The sequence below is a fragment of the Rhipicephalus microplus genome, chromosome 5 (genome assembly GCF_043290135.1).
Source record: "Rhipicephalus microplus isolate Deutch F79 chromosome 5, USDA_Rmic, whole genome shotgun sequence".
NCBI lineage: Eukaryota > Metazoa > Arthropoda > Arachnida > Ixodida > Ixodidae > Rhipicephalus > Rhipicephalus microplus.
Genome location: NC_134704.1, coordinates 24,873,443 through 24,894,817, shown reverse-complemented (window position 1 = coordinate 24,894,817; position 21,375 = coordinate 24,873,443). Strand labels below are relative to the sequence as shown.

The following is a 21,375-nucleotide window of genomic DNA, read 5'->3' as shown; positions in this document are numbered from 1 at the left end:
TTTTAACGCGAGAAGAATCCTAAGCATCACCGCCAAATTCTTGCGTTTTTGCGTTGCTCCCATTCAGCAGAAATATTACCCGGACAAAGACAAAATGCGCGAAAGTAATCCTCGGAGAACTGTCACAAAAGTAGGAGCGCACAGCTTGTTATCTTCTCCTTAAACTTGGTGTTGTAAATCGAGCCGCTTAACGTCACGAAGTTGACGAGTTGCCAAAAAAATATGCAATCAGTTGATGGTGGGACAAAACTGGGCCTTTATGCGCAGTGTTATTCTAAACCAGGTGCTCTGTTTGCTTGTTCAACGAGATCGCTCTCACGTGACATCGTGGAGGCTAAAGTGGGCCCATTCTACCTCCGCCTACATAACGATAATGCTTTGTGCCACTCGGTATCGGCTTGGCCTTGTGGCAAATGAGCACAGCGATGTCCGAATTCGCGTCAGTTTTTGTTCCAAACGCCGGCACGCTATAGCTATAGTTAATTTTAAGACGGCGGAGGAATGTGTTGTCATTATATGAAAGCACAAAGTAGAGTTGCAATGCTATGTGTATATCGAAATGCTTATGAATAAATAGACCTGTCGGGACACATGGTCATCAAACTCACTGCGTGCCATGAACATTCAAAGAAATCGCTGCTTTCTATCGAAATATTTTAGGAGCTACGGTCAATTCAACATTCTATCCGGTAGTGAATTTCACGTCTGTATCTCACGGGATGGGATTCACAGGTTTGGCTTCAGTGCGTGAAAAGAAATGGCTCCGCCCCACCCAAAAGCACGTTGTCAGTGGACCCGACTGTCAGCGCGTGGCACGCCTCCTACCGCAGTGAGCATCGCAACCTCGAACCCGGCCTCGAGCTCAAATCCCAGTCGAAGCACACTCGAAGCGGACGCTCGTCCCCGTCTCACCTGCTACGGTCGATTGCCGATCCCGCTTGTCGTTGTGCAAGCTTCAACGCGCACCACTCAACCGCGGCTGTCGAAGATCTGCAACGATCCCCACAGCGGCGCACAGATTGAACGAAGGGTTTTCCGCGCGCGTACTACAGTAGTTAACGGTGTCGTGTACCGTGGCGTCTCGCCGGGTACGGCTTTTTCGCTCACAGTGCAGACCGCGGTGGGGAAGGAATGGGAGGGGGAGAGGAAGGTTTGCAGGCGGCGCTGCACTGACGACAACGGCGCGGCGTCTCTCTCCCGGACGCGTGCTATGAATAGAAGTCGCGTCCGAGTCTCAGCCGGCAGGCTCTCTTCCTCCCCCGCCGGTGAAGCCTAATTTGGCCCGGCCGAACTTGAGAACCAGACGTCGTCAGCGAGTCCAGGGGAAGACACCGAGGCTCCCTCCCGAGAGACGTAGCCGTCAACCCTGGCGCTATAGACACGCTCGCTCCACTAGCTCGAAAGCCCTCTTGCGTGGTGCAAAGCGAAGACTTACGCCACGCTGACTTGCGATACTGTGCTGTCGCTACCGACCCCAGTGCGAAATCTCGAATTCGGCGCCTTGACAGTGGAGGGAAGCCACTCGAGTACGACGCCCTGCTCTGTTTTTTTTCTTTCACGATCTGTCCGGCATTCCCTCCCCCCTCAATGGTTCCGTCTCCGCTTGGTCTGAGAATATAACTGAGAAGGTGAAGGCAGGGGGAAAGCCGGGGCATTCGGCGAGACCACGCGTCAGCTGTTGCGACGCCTGTCAACGTGTGGGGTTCACTGAGGGAACGTACCGCGAAGCAATCGCAGCACTCAAGAAATAGCGCGGACAAGGAATGGTAACACGGAGAGAGATTGAGTGAAGCTCAGCGGTGTCAACATCTCCTGGGCGATTTGGTTGGCACTGCGCATGCTCCGATAACGTTACGCCAATGCGTGGGATATTGCGGTTATACGCGGCGCGTCTGGCAACGCATTGGTGACGTAACTGGTGCTCAGAACACTTACGCGAGCATCAGTACTTTTACTGGCATACGTCATCTTCAAGTGTGTATGACGTATGTTGCAAGCATGCATGTTGCAAATAATTTGTTTTTCTCATGCCTAGCTCACACGTCATGTAAAGGCACAATAAAGGAAGAAAGAAAACTGCGAACGAAAAAAGTTCAACTCCCTCATGTCATCATTGGGCAGTTACGAAACAGCACTACTTAAACAACGAGCTGAAAATGATCCGTTATAGTTTCACTGAAAACAGTCTTAGTGCATACACGGTTGCACATGATTCAAGGTCCCTTGACCCTGTAACCCAGCTATCGTACCGCCCCTGTGTAATTTTACATCTCTTCGTGTATACCATTTAATTCAGCACGAAGTATGAATAATTCCGGATTATGCTTCAAACTAAGAATTGCCCGGAATGCTGAAAGCTCGAGAAAGCTTCGACGCAATTGGCGAAAATTCAGACATTGCAACAGGAATGTCAGAAAGGGGAATTACGTAAAGCTTTCAGTGTTGACGAAAGAGACAACGAGAGATGGTAATGTGGTAATAGGGTGCACTCACTTTCGCTACTACTAGTAATTTTATTAATGACACTTAACACTACATAAAAACTAGAAAGTCAGAAAGTACGGACGTTTCATGATAGCTGTCATGCATGTTGTGTGTCAGTTTTCTTCTTTTTGTATAGCGCACCCTTTACAGATACGAATCGAAAGCAGCTGTACGCGTATTACCTTAACACCATGCTCTTTTAGACACCTTTCACGCCTTCCTACCCCACCCTCAGGAAAACAAGTGTTTGTAATCAAACCCAGCTTCAAAGGCGCCGCTTTGAAACCCGCGTTTTGGGGCCCAATTTCGAGTCGTTATCTTTTTTAGCGCTTGTGTGCGTCATTTCGTGTAGTGAGTCATTTGCAACCTGCGCAACAACCGTGAGAGAAAAGACATCAAAATTTTGGTGTCCGGCCAGCGCCTTGCCTCTCACCCTCTCCCTCCTTTTGTCTTTGTTTTTATTTCTCTCTCTCGCGGTTATTTACTGAAGCTTCTCGAATCACGCCCTGACTGTGTCAGATTTAGTGTGATCGCGGAGGCGCGTTCAATCTCTCCGGCGAAAACAGTGCGAGGTCTTCCCTCACCAGGCGCAGCTTGCCTCAGAAGATAGCGGCGACACGGCAGCCGCCCTCGCAGAGAAGACCCGGTGGCAAGGGTCGAGTCGGAGGAGGGGGGGCTCGTTTATATTTTGACTCTGTCTTCCCCGCGCGTGTTCTTTACGGCTGGGAGCATCCGTGTTATGTGTATATACACCCCCGCGACGCCCCTGGGAGGCAGAAGCCTCGCCTCTGCCCGCAGAATCCGCACTTATGTTCCTTCTGACTTGCGAAATCCGCTGTGTAAACTGCAGTGCATTCTTTGGCTATCCCGCAGATGTAGATCTGTGATTCCATTTCCCAACTATACACCTGCAATCGTAAACACGACTTTCGTCAAACGGTGGTATGGGCCTTTTATTTGGTAGCAGAGCTGAAGGCCAGTAGTGGCTGCTGATTTGGAAGTGAGACAAATACAATGAAGCACGAAGAGGGTATGAAGAGGGCATGACGGCACGGATTAAGTCACACATGGCAATGCGTCTGTATGTTTAAACACCCTAATCCGTGTATTCATGTCGTTTTCGCTACAGTTATGTACCGAAACGATTTACCTATAAGCATTTGTCTCCCCGCCACGGTGGTCTAGCGGCTGAGGTTGCTGACTCGCAGGTCGCGGGATCGAATCCCGGCTACGGCGTCTGCGTTTCCGATGGAGGCGGAAATACTGTAGGCCCGTGTGCTCAGATTTGGGTGCACGTTAAAGAACCCCAGGTGGTCGAAATTTTCGCAGCCCTTCACTACGGCGCCTCCCATGATCATATGATGGTTTTGGGACGTTATACCACACATATCAATCAATTATAAGCATTTGTCACAACCATAACTATGTTGAGTTATACGGCATCTCTAGCTTCGCAACACAAACATCCGCCTGCTTCATGTGCGCACGTTGTTTTCATAGGATGACAGTTGAGAGCCCTGAGCTTTGGCCCAACTTTATCGGGCTTCATGTTGCAATTAATGAAACAAAATGAGCGACACGAGGTTCGTCAGTGTCTACCATTTAAGAGGCTGATGAACCATAGAAATTGGCCTGGTTTTACTGCAAGGTCGAAGCGATTAATGCAATGGCATGCAAAAAATTTTATACTGTTGTATGGAGTAAGTATACTTATTTAGCATGCGATCTGGATTAACTCAGTGAAACGCTTGCGTAAAGAAGGCCCACCGCTGCGGCGAGTGAAGTGACCTTCTTGCTGTATATCACTTCAGTGCAAATTTTGCGGTGAGAACAAAGCACTCTACAAAAAAAATCAGAGACGTCTGGTCATCTCGGTCAAGATAGAGCGCACGCGACCGGTCGCTTAAAGTATGCAGTTTGTGCGGACGCCATGCAGACCTCCCACCCCCCTTTATCCGATGGGACCTCCAGAGGCATCCTTTCTATTATTCACCCACTCCCCAACCCTAAGTGTATGGTAGCCAAGCGAGCCAAGCTTTGTTAACCTCCCTGATTTTCCTCTTTCTTTCTTTCTTTCTTTCTTTCTTTCTTTCTTTCTTTCTTTCTTTCTTTCTTTCTTTCTTTCTTTCTTTCTTTCTTTCTTTCTTTCTTTCTTTCTTTCTTTCTTTGTTCCTTCCTTTGTTTCTTTTTTTTTCTTCCTTCCTTTCTTTCTTTCTTTCTTTCTTTCACTCTCTCCACAGGCACTTCGAGTAACGGGAGATGACCAGCGCGTATTCGCGCCGCGATCATCGCCAAACTCGCACGCTTCCACTATACACATAGAACATACGACACGTGGGGTGATGTTATCCCCTTGTGACATAATACGAAACTTCACGGCGACGGCGGGGTAAACGGCAAAAATGCCAGTGTTGATATTATTGTGATCGCAATGAAAGCAGAAGAAAGGTAATTGCAGATTGCCGTTGCAATACTGACTTAATACTCATCTAAAAATTAATTCAAGGAAATTACATTCCCTTATTACAGGCACGAAGACAAAAGCTAGATTAGAATTTCAGTGTAAACTTTAAAACAAAAAACTAGCTCTAGACCCATCCCTGTATTTGCCATTCCTATAGCTTGCTGGGCCTCCCGACACCACCACGCCAACACCTTAACCCAATATATTTCTCGCACTGACCTTTTTAGTATTCATATTTTCTAAGAACAATCAGTGAATGGATTTGTCTTACTGATGCATGTGGTAAAACTGCATATTAACGCTGTTTCATTTTTATTGCTCGTTTGTGATTGCTGCTTCTTTTGTATTTGTATTAACCAGCCTGCATGGACCACAAGTGTGCAGTACTGAATAAGTAAATAAATAAATAAATAAATAAATAAATAAATAAATAAATAAATAAATAAAAACTTGTGACCCTCTTCAATCTTTGTGCGAAATCGAACCGAGCTAAAAAGGAAAAAGTGGCGCTGGCTTTCGAGAGGCTGTACATAAATGACTGCGCGTTCGTTTGGGATGAGAAAAAAGAAGAAAGGGTGCCACTCAACAAACCAAAAAACTACGAAATACCAACTCGGCCGAACACGCGGAGTACCACACAAAAGAAAAATTAACATTGCTAAACGTGAACGCCAGAAGCGTCGTGAATAAAGTGCAGCCTCTTGAGAACTTGTTGCTACTTCATGAACCAGATATTGTAGCAATCACAGAAACCTGGCTCTCATCAGATATACTCGACCATGAATTCACTCCCCTTAGCTATTCTGTCATCCGAAAAGAAAGCTATCTCGAGGCGGAGGCGTCGCGTTGTTAATTCGACGTTCCATTTCATACACACTACTGCCAGACGTTCCAGACAGAGAAGCGCTTTTCTGCAAAATTTTGTGCAATAGCACAAGCATAGTGGCGGGTTGCGTTTATCGTAGCCCATCCTCTGGCTCGGAATGCATGGTTTCCATCCACAATTTTCTTCAGCAGCATGTCCATAGCTCTGCAGTCGTGATAATGGGTGATTTTAACCTTGCTGACATAAACTGGAGTACCATGCACCACACCTCACAGGGATCAGAGAAGTTATTTGATTTAATGTTAAATTTCAACCTCCATTAAATTGTTTCATGCCCAACTCGTGTTCAAGGAACAGCCACAAGTGTACTAGATTTAATACTTATTAGTAGTCACCTTAGCCATGTGGACACTCAAGTTAATGTTGTAGAGGGCATTTCAGACCACAGAGTGCCTGTTTGCCGGTTAACACTTGATCACAGATTACACCTACAATCAACAGTAAACCATGTCCCAGACTTCAGTAAAGCAGACGACGCCAGCGTACTAACTTATTTAGCACATGAGTTTTACGAGTTTGTGGAATTGAACTGTGATCCCGCCACAACTCTAAATGACCTTTGGCTAAGGTTCAAGCACATTGTTCTGCACTGCATGAATGAATTTATACCATGCACTGCGGCGTACACGGCCGCAAAGACATAACCCCTGGATCACAAGAGAAATTCTACACGCAAAGCTAAACTCAAGCGACTTCGGAAAGCGGTAAAAAAAAAACAGTGCTGCAGTGCGAATACATCAAAATTAAAAACAGCTATTTCACACTTTAAGGCCAAAACAAAGCAAGCAAAACAACATTACTTTGAAGTAACGCTACCGTCATTCATTACTGGTAACCCACAAAGGTTCTGGAAGCATTTAAGCCCTAGAAAAAACAGCAGTCCTGAACTTTCGTTGCAACAGAAAAGGGCCAAATCTAATATGTACAACAACTATTTCCACACTGTTTTTACAAAAGATGACGGGAAAATTCCACAGCTTGCACACATGAATAATATTGGAGTCAGCCCTATAGATGTAGTTGATGAAGGAATATTTTCTCTTTTGCTCGACCTAGACGCCAAAAAATCTTCGGGACCAGATGACATCCCCAATCCCTTTCTTAAGCGATATGCCGAGTGGTGCAGCAAATACCTTGGTATGGTTTTCCGCAAATCTCTCGCCGTAGCAAAGCTTCCAGACGACTGGAAAAAAGCTAAAATAGCACCGATTCCCAAAGCAGGAAATAGCGATAATCCTTCAAACCTTAGGCCAATATGTTTAACCAGCACGTCATGCAAAATATTAGAACATATAATTTTGAAACACTTAACCGTTTTTTTAAAAGGTAATGGCGTTTTGTCATCTTGCCAGCACGGGTTTCGCAGCGGATTATCGACTACCACGCAACTAACAGAAGTTGTTCATGATTTAGCATTATCTATTAACAACTGCACGCAAACGGATATCATACTATTAGACTTTGCTGAAGCGTTTGATTCCGTATGTCACAACAAATTAATTGAAAAACTTCGAAGTATTATTGGAGATGGAATATTAACAAATTGGGTTAAGGACTTCTTAACTAATCGCTCACAATATGTCCTGTATGACCAAGTATACCATCAGAAAACCTGCCTGTTACGTCCGGAGTACCACAAGACTCCGTTTTGGGGCCTTTGTTATTTCTTGTTTTTATTAACGCTATCACAGACAGTATCTCTTGCACCATTAGGCTTTTCGCCGACGACTGCATTATTTACAAAGAAATTAACAGTCATTCAGATCACCTTGCACTAAGCGATTCTTTACACCATCTTTCCAACTGGTGCGACATGTAGCAAATGTCGATTAACCCCAAAAAAACAGTGTGCATGACAATAACCCGAAAAAAAAAGAAGCTATCCAGTTTGACTACAGCATTAAAGGCACCAGGCTTGAAAAAGTGAATGCGCACAAATATTTAGGCGTCACGATAACGTCAAGCCTCAGATGGGATGCGCACATTTCTAACATTACTTCGGTTGCTATGCGCAAGCTCTTTTATCTTCGCAGATGCCTTCGGTTGGCCCCTCACTCAACCAAGCTTTTAGCCTATACTACTTACGTAAGACCCGTATTAGAATATGCTAACACAGTATGGTTTCCTTATACAGTCACTAACATTCAAAAGCTAGAAAATGTACAGAGGAAGGCAGCAAGATTCATCTGCAACAAATATAAGCGCACTGATTCTCCTACAAATATGTTAGCAAGCTCTGGCCTCCAAACACTTGCAATTCGAGCAAAACAAGCGCGCCTTAAATTTCTTTTTCAGCTACTTCACAACCATTATAAAATTGACCCATCATTGTACATCCGCCCGTCAGACTCCCGCGTTATTAGGCACAAACATTCACACACACTGAAAGAGTACTCTTACCGCAATGACACGTTCAAGCACTCCTTTTTTCCACTTGCCATAAGGGAATGAAACTGTTTGGATTCCTCCATAACTAGTGCGAAATCGGTATCCGACTTTGCACTAAAATTAAAAAAGATGTTCTCTTTCTGCGGCAATACTCGCATTACCAGAAGCATCGCGCCACCAGTGAAAGCGTATTAGTGGAGTGTACAAGTGTTCACTGGAGTGTTTGGAAGCTTGCTATTTGTTTTCCTGTGTACCACTGCACTTTATGCAAAATTTCTCTTCTTTTTGGTGATGGTTTCTTTGTCTTTGCAGATGTAAACAATTTGTATATTTTTCGCTCTTATACTTTGTGATGACTGTCATTTCACTACATTCCTGTTTCTGTTTTCTGCGCTGTTAATGTACCACCTGCATGTACAATCTGTACGCCCACCTGCTATGGTCTCGGAATGAGACTGACAGTATTGAAAATAAATAAATAAATAAATAAATAAATAAATAAATGTCCTTAACATCGTTCAATATACTTCTGTTTCGTTCTGTTCTCTTGCCGTCTCTTCTTCTATACTATTACCTGTGTAAATGTTCTCCCTCCTTTTCAGATTCTTCGTATTTTCTCCTCAGGCTTTCTGACTCTTCACACGAATTAAATAGAGTGGAAGGAATTCTGGTGTCGCGATGCCTAGTGCGAGGCGCGCAGTATGCCTCCGGGGATGACATAACCGTCCCGCACCAAGACGCTCCCCCTTCTTTGCACTACAGCAATGCGCCACTGAAACTACCGCTGAGCTTTCGAACTGAAAGGAGGGAGAGTGCCGTGGCGAGGTGGCAGTGCGCCAGAGGGCCCCGCTTAGCCTTGCGAATCTCGTCTCCGCATGTGCACACCGACTGCGTCACTGAAACTATGGCTGTTCTTCTTTGCGCCACCGCGAAATCGAAAGCGCTTGGTTTGTCTTCGACGCAATTAGCCTGTCACGACGACAACTGGGCTTTGAAAGAACGGCGCTCTTATTTTATTAATGAGAGCTTTTCGTCTTTCGTTGCGGGAATAGAGTGAGGGAAAAGGCGTGAAAGAAAGAGAGAGAGAGAGAGAGAGAGAGAGAGAGAGAGAGAGAGAGAGAGGGGGGGGGCTACGAGGAAAGCCATCAGCTCGTGCAGTCGTCAAAATACACTACTGCGCGGCGCGCCGCTTTCTTGGCACAGCTCAAAAGCGCTGAAAGAAGCCAGCTTCTCAGGGCGCACCCTCAACGAGGCCGTTAAATTTGACGTCGCCCGCTCGCCCGTCCACCGCGCGTTTTGTTCTCGGCGCTGATTTATAACCGACGTGCGGGTCGGGGAAAACACCGTTCGTTTTGCCTGTCTACGCATTCTTTACATAACCAAAGCAGCCCAAGCGCTAGTGATTGAACAAACAGAACAGCAGAGGGGGAGAATCCGCACAGCAAGTAAGAATAATCGCAAAGAAGTGCATTATTCGACGCAAAGGAAAAAAAAAATGCCTGTCGGGTAAGCAATTGAACAAACATACACATTACTTATCGTGACGGTTCAGGGGAAATGTTATGGCACTGCCAAGCACGATGACGCAGGTTCGATTCCCAGGCAAGGCTACCAGATTTAGACTGGGACGTAAACATAAACCCCCGCGCTATATTTAGGTGCCGCTGAAAAAAAAAAAAAAACACTAGGTGGTCAGAATTGTTCCGTAGCATTTAAGTACAGCGTGTATCATTATTATATTTTAGTTCTGACTCTTCAAACTCCAGTATTAAAATATTTAAAAACACTCAGTGTCTTATCCTATCCTGGGACACCTAAGCCCGGGTCACCTAAAATACTGCAGGACAATACAATAACTTTGCCACCAACCAAAAAACTCATTGTCTTAAAAGCCATCTTCGACGTGGAAACTAGAGAGGAAGGTTCGAATCACCTGCTACTAGCGGATGATTTAGCCCTGTCAAGAAAGGTGTAAATTAAATGTAACAGATGACTGAACACTGTGACCTGTTTACTGTAGGCTTTGGAAGTAATACGCAGAAGACTAAGGCAATAACAAGCAGCATGGGTAAAGAAAGAAAAAGACAATTGGGGTTTCACAGCCAGCTTCTGCAATGCGTGAAGAAATACATTTATCCAGACCTGTTACTGACAAGAGAGTGAAATCACAAGAGGGAAAAAAATGTAGTAAATATTTCGTTTAAGCCAAGCGTAATATAGCGCGAGGCATGACTTCTAAAAGTTGCATGGGCCGATGATTATTGTTTGAAGCAGGCGAGGACTAATAAACAAAGGAATCGTTGAACGCTTCCTTTCTCTTTTCGTTGTTTTCATGTCAGTTATTTTTTTGAGAACATCCAGCCTTTCTGCGTGAAAACATTTAACAAACTATATTGTTAGGCATGTATGCATCCGATAGAAGGCCCGAAACAGGCTGAAGACAAAGGTGAATAAATAAAAGTAAAGTAAATTTATATACAGCTCCGTCTGGCGTGCCTCGGTAAGCGGGCAGGTGCGAGAACGATGCAAATTTCTACGTCACGTTTCTATCGTCACGCGATGGCTTGTTGGCCGCTTTCATGCATACAGGGGCCCAGCCCTGAGAGGCCAGTTTTCGCTTCGCTCAGGCCAAGGCCTGCACGCCGATTATTAGGCGAATCGCATTTCCATAACGGCATGTCGGCCACACGAATTGCAGGCACCGCCGCGCGATACGTAACGTAATGATTTTGCAGTCCTTCATTTAATTTGTATACGCGCAGCAGGACGATCCATTTATATATCGAAGCGCAAACTGTGTCAAACAAAAAAATAGTTTTTGTTGTGTGTTTGAGTGTTTATATGAAAAAGAGAGTAATCACTGTGTAGGTTTAACGTGCCAAACCGTGATATAATTATGACTGACACAATAGTAGAGGGCTCTGAAAGTTTTGATCTCCTCGGGCTATATAATAATAACAATAATCACAACTTCTTTATTTCTGTAGATGGTGGCGGAGACTGTGGGTAAAAGTCAATCGAAACTCAAGCAACTTGACAGAGGCCTGCAGCCACCTCTACAATGCAGGCAGCGGTAGCACTTATGTTAAGAAAGGAAATAAAAATCGCGCAGAAGACAGTTTAAGAACAACACTGTCCAAAAAAAATTTATTTGTGAGGTTTGACATTCCACAACCGCTATATGATTACGAGAGACGCCGTAGTGGAGGGCTCCTGGAAATTTCTGACCATCTGGTCTTCTTTAGCATATGGCAGAGTGCACGGGCCTTCATTTTCAGCCCGGAAATGTCACTGCCGTGAAGGACAGTGCAGCGTCCGGACTATGCACCACGATGTCTCTTTGTTCAAAATCGATATCGCAAGCTTGTAGATAAAAGATAGAAAGAGAAAAGAAAAAGAAAGCCGGCATTTTGCTCGCTGATTTCGTGCAACCTTGAATTTTTTTTTTCTATAGTGGTGTGCAAGTGTTTAGCCTATCACGAGGTTCATAATGCTTCTGTGTCGTGATGCCGAACCACATCGCTTATATTATAGTCAGCATCGAAGCGCGTGTGCGAGTCAATTACGCGCGAATAATTTTCTGGCACGTTTACGGGCTTGCTAGCTACGACGCAACCGCGTTTGGTCGTGGAAATACAACGTTCACGTCCTGCCCTTGCGTTCGATCGTCGTTTATTCGTAACAATGTTTTTGGCACTGCGACTTACCTGTGACAAAGGCCACGCTAATATTTGAGGCACGTGCATATTATATTGTGCGTAGCTACACTATAAAATAGGAGTCGTGATTGTTCGTTTCAATAAAGCCCTACAGTGAGGCTTTGTGTAACGTTATGTATTATGCACGGTGCAGGGTTCCAGTTCAGTTTTAAGCAAACCCAAGTTATTGGCGTGCACCTTATAATGACGTGAGTCTCTTCGCATGCGGCACCCACTGTAGCGCGACCAGTATGACTGGGAGTCGAAACCGTGACCTGGACTTATCAACGAACGGTTACAGCTAAATGGCCACTGTGTGTGTGCATAAACCTACAGCGTCTTTTTAGACTTGTACAATCTTGTTGAAATGTACAAAGCAACAAGTTTCCGGAAAAGTTCTCTTCTGACGACCACCTTGTCATCAGCGCGGCATTCTGAAAGCTCAGAACAAGTTTTTACGAGAGACAGAACTCGAGGAGAAACTATGAATTGATCTTGAACTACCAAGGTTTTTCTTCATTGCCACCTTCACATCATCGACACCTTCCCTCTTCTTTCTTTTCCCCATCCCACCCTTTCCTAAGGCTGAGTAGCAGGCCAGAAATTGGATTCAAGCCGACCTCGCACTTTTTCTGCCACAATACAAATATATCGCTCACTCGCTCAATTTAATAATTAATATATATTTACAGTAATAATTTGTAGTGTAAGAATGTTCATTTGGACTAGATTGGCAGTGAGAATGAAAAAAATATTACGTACTTGAATTAGGTCCACGTTCAAGGGCTTCATCTATCTCTTACTCGCTCAATTTAATAATTAATATATTTTACAGTAATAACTTGTAGTGTAAGTGTGTTCATTTGGACTAGATTGGCAGTGAGAATGAAAAAAATATCACGTACTTGAATTAGGTCCACGTTCAAGGGCTTCAGTCGGTCAAAATAGTTTGGTTTCTTACACTGAAGCGAGCTCCACATTCGCAGGGTTGTTTTACCCCTTATAACCACGATTTTAACGAAGCGTGGAAGCTTGGGCTAGTTGGTATGGCATGACGATAGTTATAGCGCGAGGACAGAACGACACACAGAGACAAGAAGGACACGAAGGACACCAGCGCTAACTTCCAACACGAGCTCCAACTTCCAACGAAGCGTCATATTTTTGCAAGGGACAGCCATCTTTGCATGGGGATCACGTAGAACGACCATGACACCGTCCGGCCTGTTTCTACCGCGTGCTCGCCGCAGTGGTGTATAACCAGGAAGTGGAACACCAGGCCCATGCCTCTCCCCCTCCCCTCCATGTTTTTTTTTTTTTCACCGTAGCATACAGAACACGAGAAAACCATTTCTCTGCCCTGCCCACACTTCTGATCAAAGAGGTGCCCCTACTACTCCTCCTGAAAAAAAAAAAATTTATGCTTACGCCCCTGGTTCCTGCCACTGGTTTCCGCCTTCGGCTGTGGTTACGGCACAGCTCGACATATGATGTGGCGTATAACCAAACCTGCAGTGTTCTGTGCTGGGCACGCCATATGGTACAATCGGGGTCAAAGTTATGTATGCCATTGCCATAAATGCGTGTGCGAGAGTAAAAAAAAATAATAATAATGTGGTTCATGGTATATTTTGCAGGGAATTCGCTGCCGCAGTACTGGGCCGTAGTCTTAACTGCTTTCTCTCTTTTTTTGTATCTTTGCAATGCTGGGCTGTGCACGTGGCCCGGCCGTTTTGTGTCTTTAACTACTATACGTACTGCGTTATGCGGTTAGGCGAATAGGCATAAAAACGTTTTTGCGTTTGCGTTGTCGGGTTAAACTGTTCATACGCTTGTCGCTCTGTGCGAAAATGAGAAAACGTCCCGGTAACAATGCGAGGTGGCAGCGCCCGTGCGTTGAAAGTAAAATTGTCTACAGAAGCGTGCTGAAACCGAGCCGTTCCCTGTAAAGGCGGCGATAAAAGAACGCGCTTGCAACAGCGGACAAAAAAACGCGCTCGCGTAGATGTGTTGCGTACGAATTCGCGTTTGCAGCACGTGCAAGTTGCGCGTGCGCATTGAGACGAGGAAGCGGAAGCGTCGGGGACGGGAAGGGGAGACCTTATCCGCGTTTGCGTTTCCGGGACGACGTGCGCAGCAGGCCGACCTTGGCGAGCTTCGCCGTCTCTTTTGGCTGGCTTTGTGTGGGCCCTGCATTGATTTTACCCACTATATACTCTGTGACAAAGAAGGTACCTTCTTTTGTTTCATTTATCTAGCACGCCTAGCCTTGTGGTCTTGCTGAAAATGTCAGGCCTGTGTGGAGCGGGGCGTCTACAAGTTTAGGAAACAGTTTGAGTGAATATCTGAGGGTCATAATGAGTTCACAGATGAAAACAAAATGACAGAATGCAGTCTTACCAAAAAGCTTTCTACAGACCTTATACGGAACTTGTGATTAGGACACACGAATGGGCCCCGCCGCGGTGGTATAGTGGCTAAGGTACTCGGCTGCTGACCCGCAGGTCGTGGGATCGAATCCCGGCTGTGGCGGCTGCATTTCCGATGGTGGCGGAAATGTAGGCCCGTGTGCTCAGATTTGGGTGCACGTAAAGAACCCCAGGTGGTCGGAATTTCTGGAGCCCTCCACTACGGCGTCTCTCATAATCATGTGGTGGTTTTGGGACGTTAAACCCTACAAATCAGGACACACAAATGGTTTGAGTTTTTTAATCTACAGAACTTTCTATTTAGAGACAAAGGGCAACAACTTTATTTACGGCGCAACGAGGCCGTTGAATTTTACTTGCCGGTGGTTCGAAGTGGGGTGATCAGTAGCTAGCCCCGACAGTTCTGGCCCAGTTATTTGCTTCTGGCTTGATAAGGCAGTGTTGCCTACAGGAGTGGCTCTCGCGAGGAGGAGGAGGAGAGGTCCATGCCTCGTGGGAGGGAGCTGGTAGTGTTCTCGTAGGGGTAGCTGTTGGCGTTTGTTTATGTAGCTTCATCGTAATAGCCAAGCTATGACATCGAATTCGGCGCCTCGTTTAATGCTTATGAAGGCTCACACTCGTCACTAGATCGTTTTTATATCTCGTAAATAGCTCCACATTCTAATTCGATGTAATATTATTGGTCTATCTGATCACGCGAAAACTAAGACAGATATGACTGTACAGACTTACGCGCACTCTCACTCGCATCCGTACAATTGACTATATTTAGAATTTCTGCTCGTATTGCACTTATTTCAAGTAGGCTTCCGATTTAGTGGAGTGTAATACGTTCACTTAAGAGGTGTCATGGACATAGACACAGTTTAGTTTGCATTGAGTTCTTTGAAGAAAGGCGTAATTCAAATACCGGAGCAAAAAGCCGCTTTTCAGAAGCTTTACAAGCCTCGGCAAAGCAATTCTTGCATTTGGCATGGGAGATTTCATTAAAAAAAGGACATATAGATAGCACGTGACGTTGCAATAATTAATTAACACACACTACGATGCACGTTGCTACACATACACGCTGATATAAATAATATAATTTCTGACTCAATGGGAATGTCATATTGACATTAAAATGTCTATAACATGTATTGAATAACTAATTTGAATCAAGGTGTTTAAACTTGTGTCAAAGAGCATTTTATATTGCCTCATATAGATAGGCTTGGATATTCTAATGATGTCAGTGCTGACTTCGATACGCCGTGTGCCATGAGAGAAAGAGAAAGAGACAAAATGGGTATCTTTGTTTTCAAGGTACCTATATGGAGATAGAGGCTTACAGGATGCGCGGATCTCGAACTTTTAGGCCCCCGCGACCAGCGTCAGCTGTTCGTAGAGATCGACCTCAAGCTCTCTCTCAAAGCTCGTGGTCGTGGCAAGGGTGAATAAGTCGATTGATTGATTGATATGTGGGATTTAACGTCCCAAAACCACCATTTGATTATGAGAGACGCTGTAGTGGAGGGCTCCGGAAATTTCGACCACCTGGGGTTCTTTAACGTGCACCCAAATCTGAGTACACGGGCCTACAACATTTCCGCCTCCATCGGAAATGCAGCCGCCCCAGCCGGGATTCGAACCCGCGACCTGCGGGTCAGCAGCCGAGTACCTTAGCCACTAGACCACCGTGGAGGGGAAGGGTGAATAAGTCAATGCGTGTCGAAACAACGCAACAAATAGGTTGGATATCAACTGGGCACCATCGTTCATTTGGCATATATAAAAAAGCAAGAAGCCACGCAAGTACGCGTCTGCTATCGTTAGCAAACTCGTCGGGGCTAGGTATAACATCTATATCTCGGTATTCTCTTACTACCTATTTTCTTGTCACTGGCGAGGTCCCTTTTCAAGGAGTCCATCGCAAAAACAAAGTAAAGCATTCACGTTGGTGACAGAAATTTCGAACACCTGCCCAAGGCTCGAGAGTTCAACCACCGCTGCTTGAAAGAGGCATTTAGTCTGCCAGCACGGAGATGTGGGCTGTCTCATTCTGTCATCATTTAATACTTACCCGAGATGCGGGACCCTCACCGACGACCCTTATGTCTTCATCGTTTACGTGAACTGCAGGCGCACGCAGCCTATAAAATAGCGAAGTGAACCGACGATGCGGCCAGCTTGAGACTATAGGCGGAAAGCTACACCCAACAATGGCTATGTTCGCAGTCGCCATCTTCGGGATCGCCGTCCTGTTCTGTTCGTCAGTCGGTAAGGCCTTCTCTTTAATGTACATTGAGACGCCGGTAGATAGTGTGCGTCACGTTTTCCGGTTGCCTGGTGGAAGAGACGTAAATTATCTGCATGAGGGATCCGAATGTCTGAATATCTCATTCGGTGGTTCACTAATAGATTTTCAACGGCCTCCTCTTTGGCCAATGTGTAAATAAAGCGGAGAAGTGCGGATAAGCCGTGTATAGGAACAGTAAAAAACTGCACCACCGTTCGCGCTCCGATTTTGAAAAGCGCGCGTCAAGCAGTTCGAATGATTGTAACTGCGCGCTGGTGCCAGTTGAAATATGTCATACTGTCATCGAATTAGTCGATTTCACCAATACACATTTGTCCGAGTAGTTAATAAGCAAGTTTTGAAAGAACATATCAATACTTAGTATCTCATATCCTAATCGTGCGAACTGAATCAGCTATACATAATTTAATAAACACGAAGCAAAAAAAAATATGCCAAGTTAGCGGCTGATGTTATACGCCAAATTCCATGTCTGCGGCTTCGTCGATTCGTTGATTGAGGGAGGTGGTGTGGCAGTGCCGATGTGAAAAGACTGCGGAATGCAACTCTTGCGGTAATCTCGAAGACAAACCTATAGTTTGACATTGCTAGAACATTACACCCCCATGGTAGCCGCGTACACTATAGCACAGGTACAGCCTCATTTTAAATCCGGCCTGCTTGCCGATGTCTGAGAAAGACACTGCTTTTTTTCTCTGATGCCCCATCCCGAAAGGTTTTTGGGCGCAGATCGCAAACCCCCGTTCGGGCGTTGAGCGGCGTCCCCGTAGACGTCGGCGTATTTAGGGCCGTTCCACGCACTTCCCGCACAGCCGCAACGCTCATGTCGGGACCCCTGCCGCACGCAAGCGGGGGACAAATGAGCCAATTGGCGACGCTCTTTCACCCTCCGCAGCGTCGCTAATTGGCTTATTTGTACCCCATTTGCGTGCGGTAGGGGTCTCGGCACGTGCGTTGCGGCTGTGCGGGAAGTGCATGGAACGGCACTAAAGGCCTGACCACACACACACGTTGCAGCGCGGGATTGGCTTGGCGCCGAGGAACGCCCTCACCCCAGAGAGAGAGAAAGAGAGAGGCCACGTGGCTACGCGATGCTGCGTATCCCTCTCTCCATAAAGAGCGTCAGCGCGTCAGTGCGTGGCTTTCTGACGCGCCGCGTCAAGAAAGCCACGCACTGACGCGCTGCGATGGATACGTGTGGTTCGGCCTTGATAGAGCGAACGAGGACGAAAGAGTGCGATCGCGTGGACCTTCGATACGACGAGCCACTGGCCCTTTAACCTCGCTGCCTCCCTGCGCGCTAAGCCCTCGGTCGGAGCTCGTGTGCATGCACTGCATGAAACACTGGCACATGCACTGCACCTGGCTTCGATTATAGTAACGGGGCTTTCGGTGTTCCGCTTGGCTCGCGACGCCTGAAATGCGCAGAGTGGTGCGCGCAGCGCTCGAGCTCCGGCAGTTTCTGGGGCAATAGGTAGCAAATGTTACTTTCAAAACTTCGTAGTTGCGCTGCCCCTACAAAAAGCAGCGCTCAAAATTCGTCCTAGGCATGACGATAGTTATAGCGCGAGAACAAAACGACATAGTCTCGCGCTATAACTATCGTCATGCCATACCAACTAGCCCAAGCTACCACACATCGCCCTAGGCATGCAGTATCGGGATTGTCGGTGAAGTTTCACCTTGTTTATGCCTACTATAATTATTCTTAAATGTCTGTACATACTAATCGTTCCTAAATGCACAGTTGAAATAAGCTGCATTTCTGACACTTCTCACATTTAACCCTATTGTGCGTTGTGCCACTACTGAATAACCCGTATTTTTTTCTGTCTTTTTTTTCTTTTAGGCGCTGCTCCAAGCCCCTTAAAGGTACGTCATAAGGGCTATTGATTCATGACATATATATATATAATATATCGAAGCCATTAGCAATAACGTGAGCAAAAGAGTTTTATACTGTATAGGCCTGATTATATGTTCCTCGAACTTATTTTGCCGTTCACTCTTGTCTAAACTCGGCTGCATGAAGGTATAGATTTATTTGGTATAGATAGGTAAGAGACTGACGATGTTTCGACTGCATATTCATTCACTTCGAGCTGAATTGTCGAGCCATGAGTGGTTGGAGCTGGAAGGATTCCCATTTCAATAGTCCAGCTTGAAAAGAAACACTGGATTTTTCATCCTCGAGAAAGTTGTGGGGCGCAACCACGACACGCGAGGTCCTTCAGAGGGACCAGAAGGGTGGGAACTTAAACGTTGTGTTTGAATGTGTTTGATATTAGGGTAAGAGGAGGGAGTGAGAGAGGGACAGACCAAAATCTTATGAAGGGAACCTGCCCCGTCTCTCCCTGCCTCTCTCTGGGGGCGGCCCTGTGAGCGCGCACTCTGGTCTCACAAGCCTTCTTGCCTTATCCATGCTTACTGACTCTCTCTCTCTCTCTCTCTTGACTACATTGTTGAAATTTTAGAACTCCCAATCCGAACGGGATGGAGAAGGTGGTTCAGGTGGCGGTGGCATCTTCCCGGGCCTGGACCAGTTGGTCAGTATGCTCCCGGGCGGCACCCTACCCGGAGGCGTGACGATGCCGGACTTAGCAGCGGCCATCTCAGCAGTCAGCGGTGCAGCTACGCTCCCTCCCGCGCTACCAACCAACCTCCCTCCCGTGTTTCCCACCGGATTCCCAACAAACATCAACGACGTAATCAACGCGATCCCTGGCGTCAAACCGTAACGGTGCCATTGGAAGTGCCGTACAATTTCTTTAGCGTGGCCGCTTCGCTGCGAATAAAGAAGAGTTTTATCCAGACACTTTTGGCTCAAACTTTTATCGCTGGGACGGCTATACTGACTCTCCAAACGCAAAGAACCACACGAAGGCAAGAATCACAAGGGCGGGAAACTATACTGCCGCGGGATATACACTGATAGCAACGGAACCAATGGGCTCGGCTCTTTTCATTTCTGCCAAACTCCACATCGTGCGCCTAATTAATGTTGTTATATGGTCCTTAAAATTGTCTTGTCAGGTTTAGTGATTTAAATACCAACTCGAATCCTTTTCTCGCGTCGTTATAGTGGTCAGGGTAATGTTCTGCCCACGTCGATGTTCTGTCAATCATCGCCAAAATCGGCAGGCATAACCGGGGAATGACAACAACCACAAACGGATGGACTAGAGCGATAGGAAGCCCAACACCTTAATTTGCACTCCCAGAGTCATCCCAGCTGTGGCCAACATTCCAGCGGGAGCGTCGTTGTTAAGGGTGTGCTTTCATGAAGGCTGTCTGGAAAACGCTTCCCGATGCAAGAAAAATATCGTACAACACGACAGAGCACTGTACTCGCATACCCGTGCTGTTGTTGTTTTTATTTTTTACGATTAATTCATGCCAACAAGCTCAAATCATTTCACGTTTAAATGAAAAATGGTCAGAGATACGCTTGGTGCATGCTGCACAAAATAAAACTATAGGCCGAGTTCTGGTTTGCACGTTCATTATTCCTCACACATGTCTCGCTTATCCCTATCGTTTGACCTTGTTCTGTGTTTTCGAACCTGCACAATGGCTCTAAAAAACTAGGAATTACTTGCAGGAATTCTTTCAACACCAGGTTTGTGATGTGTGCTCCTAGTTCACGATGAAATGCACTGACGTTGTGAAATCATTTTTTGTCCCCTCAATGCATTGAAAACGTTTTGTTTATAGAGTAACAGCTGCGTATTTCACCGAAAGTTCGACGGTGCATATTAAAACTGCTGTCGCAGTCGGATTACGCTCCAACTTGTAGCTAAATATGCTTTGTGAACTGCACTCACCATCTTAATTCTTAAAATAAAACATACATTTACCGGGCCGTTAAAGTAAAATGTCCTGTATGTTAATTAGAGAAAATTATACATCGTGACCTGTTGAGCATGGCCGTCTCTTTGAGTAATCTAGCTTGAGGACCACACACACACACACACACACACACACACACACACACACACACACACACACACACACACACACACACACACACACACACACACACACACACACACACACACACACACACACACACACACACACACACACACACACACACACACACACACACACACACACACACACACACACACACACACACACACACACACACACACACACACACACACACACACACACACACACACACACACACACACACACACACACACACACACACACACACACACACACACACACAAACGCTAGCTATATATCGAAAAAAAAATGTGGATATGCTATAGAAACATCAGTTTCTCTTACTGTTATTCAGAAGTCGATTAATCCTCCGTCTACTCTTCAATCTCACGTTGATAGCCCCGTTAAACTTCTCGAAATACTACGCTTAGTAGGTGTACGCTGCGTGTTTTATTTGTTGTTGTTTTCGTTATTAAATTTCCGGAATTTACCCCAGCTGCGTTAGCGATTAGAGAAAATTTCTCCCTGACCTTCTACAGAGTCTACACGCATGTGTTATAGGTTCCCACCTGGCGCAACTGTTGCGTTTACAAAATTGTATGCGCAATTTCAAGCTCTCGAACGAACACGTGTGCCCGCGTCTCCGCCATCCACTAGCAACGCAAATCTGTCGAGCGGGAGCGTGCATCCGCAGTCAAGCGTGCTGGCCGACCGGAAACAGTCTGTCAGTCCTCAGACGACTGCTTTTTTTTTTTTTTTGCGCGTCGAACTAA

General features: G+C 46.0%; 2 protein-coding genes across 3 annotated transcripts in view; one reads left to right on the top strand and one right to left on the bottom strand.

The window, feature by feature from the left end:
• cher (filamin A protein cher) overlaps nt 1-1,055 on the bottom strand; it is a 130,691-nt gene extending 129,636 nt beyond the window's left edge. For both annotated transcript variants that reach the window (XM_037425985.2, XM_075895023.1), the window contains exon 1: nt 913-1,055. The gene's annotated coding sequence lies outside the window, so the exon portion shown is untranslated. The remainder of the gene's footprint in view (nt 1-912) is intronic.
• Nucleotides 1,056-16,470: 15,415 nt separating this feature from the next.
• LOC119173471 (uncharacterized) lies at nt 16,471-19,463 on the top strand. The gene is made up of 3 exons (XM_037424283.2): nt 16,471-16,608; nt 18,498-18,520; nt 19,123-19,463. Exons 1-3 carry the CDS (start codon nt 16,551-16,553, stop codon nt 19,384-19,386), a joined length of 345 nt encoding a protein of 114 aa, XP_037280180.2. The 5' UTR covers nt 16,471-16,550; the 3' UTR covers nt 19,387-19,463.
• The last annotated feature ends 1,912 nt before the right edge of the window (nt 19,464-21,375 follow it).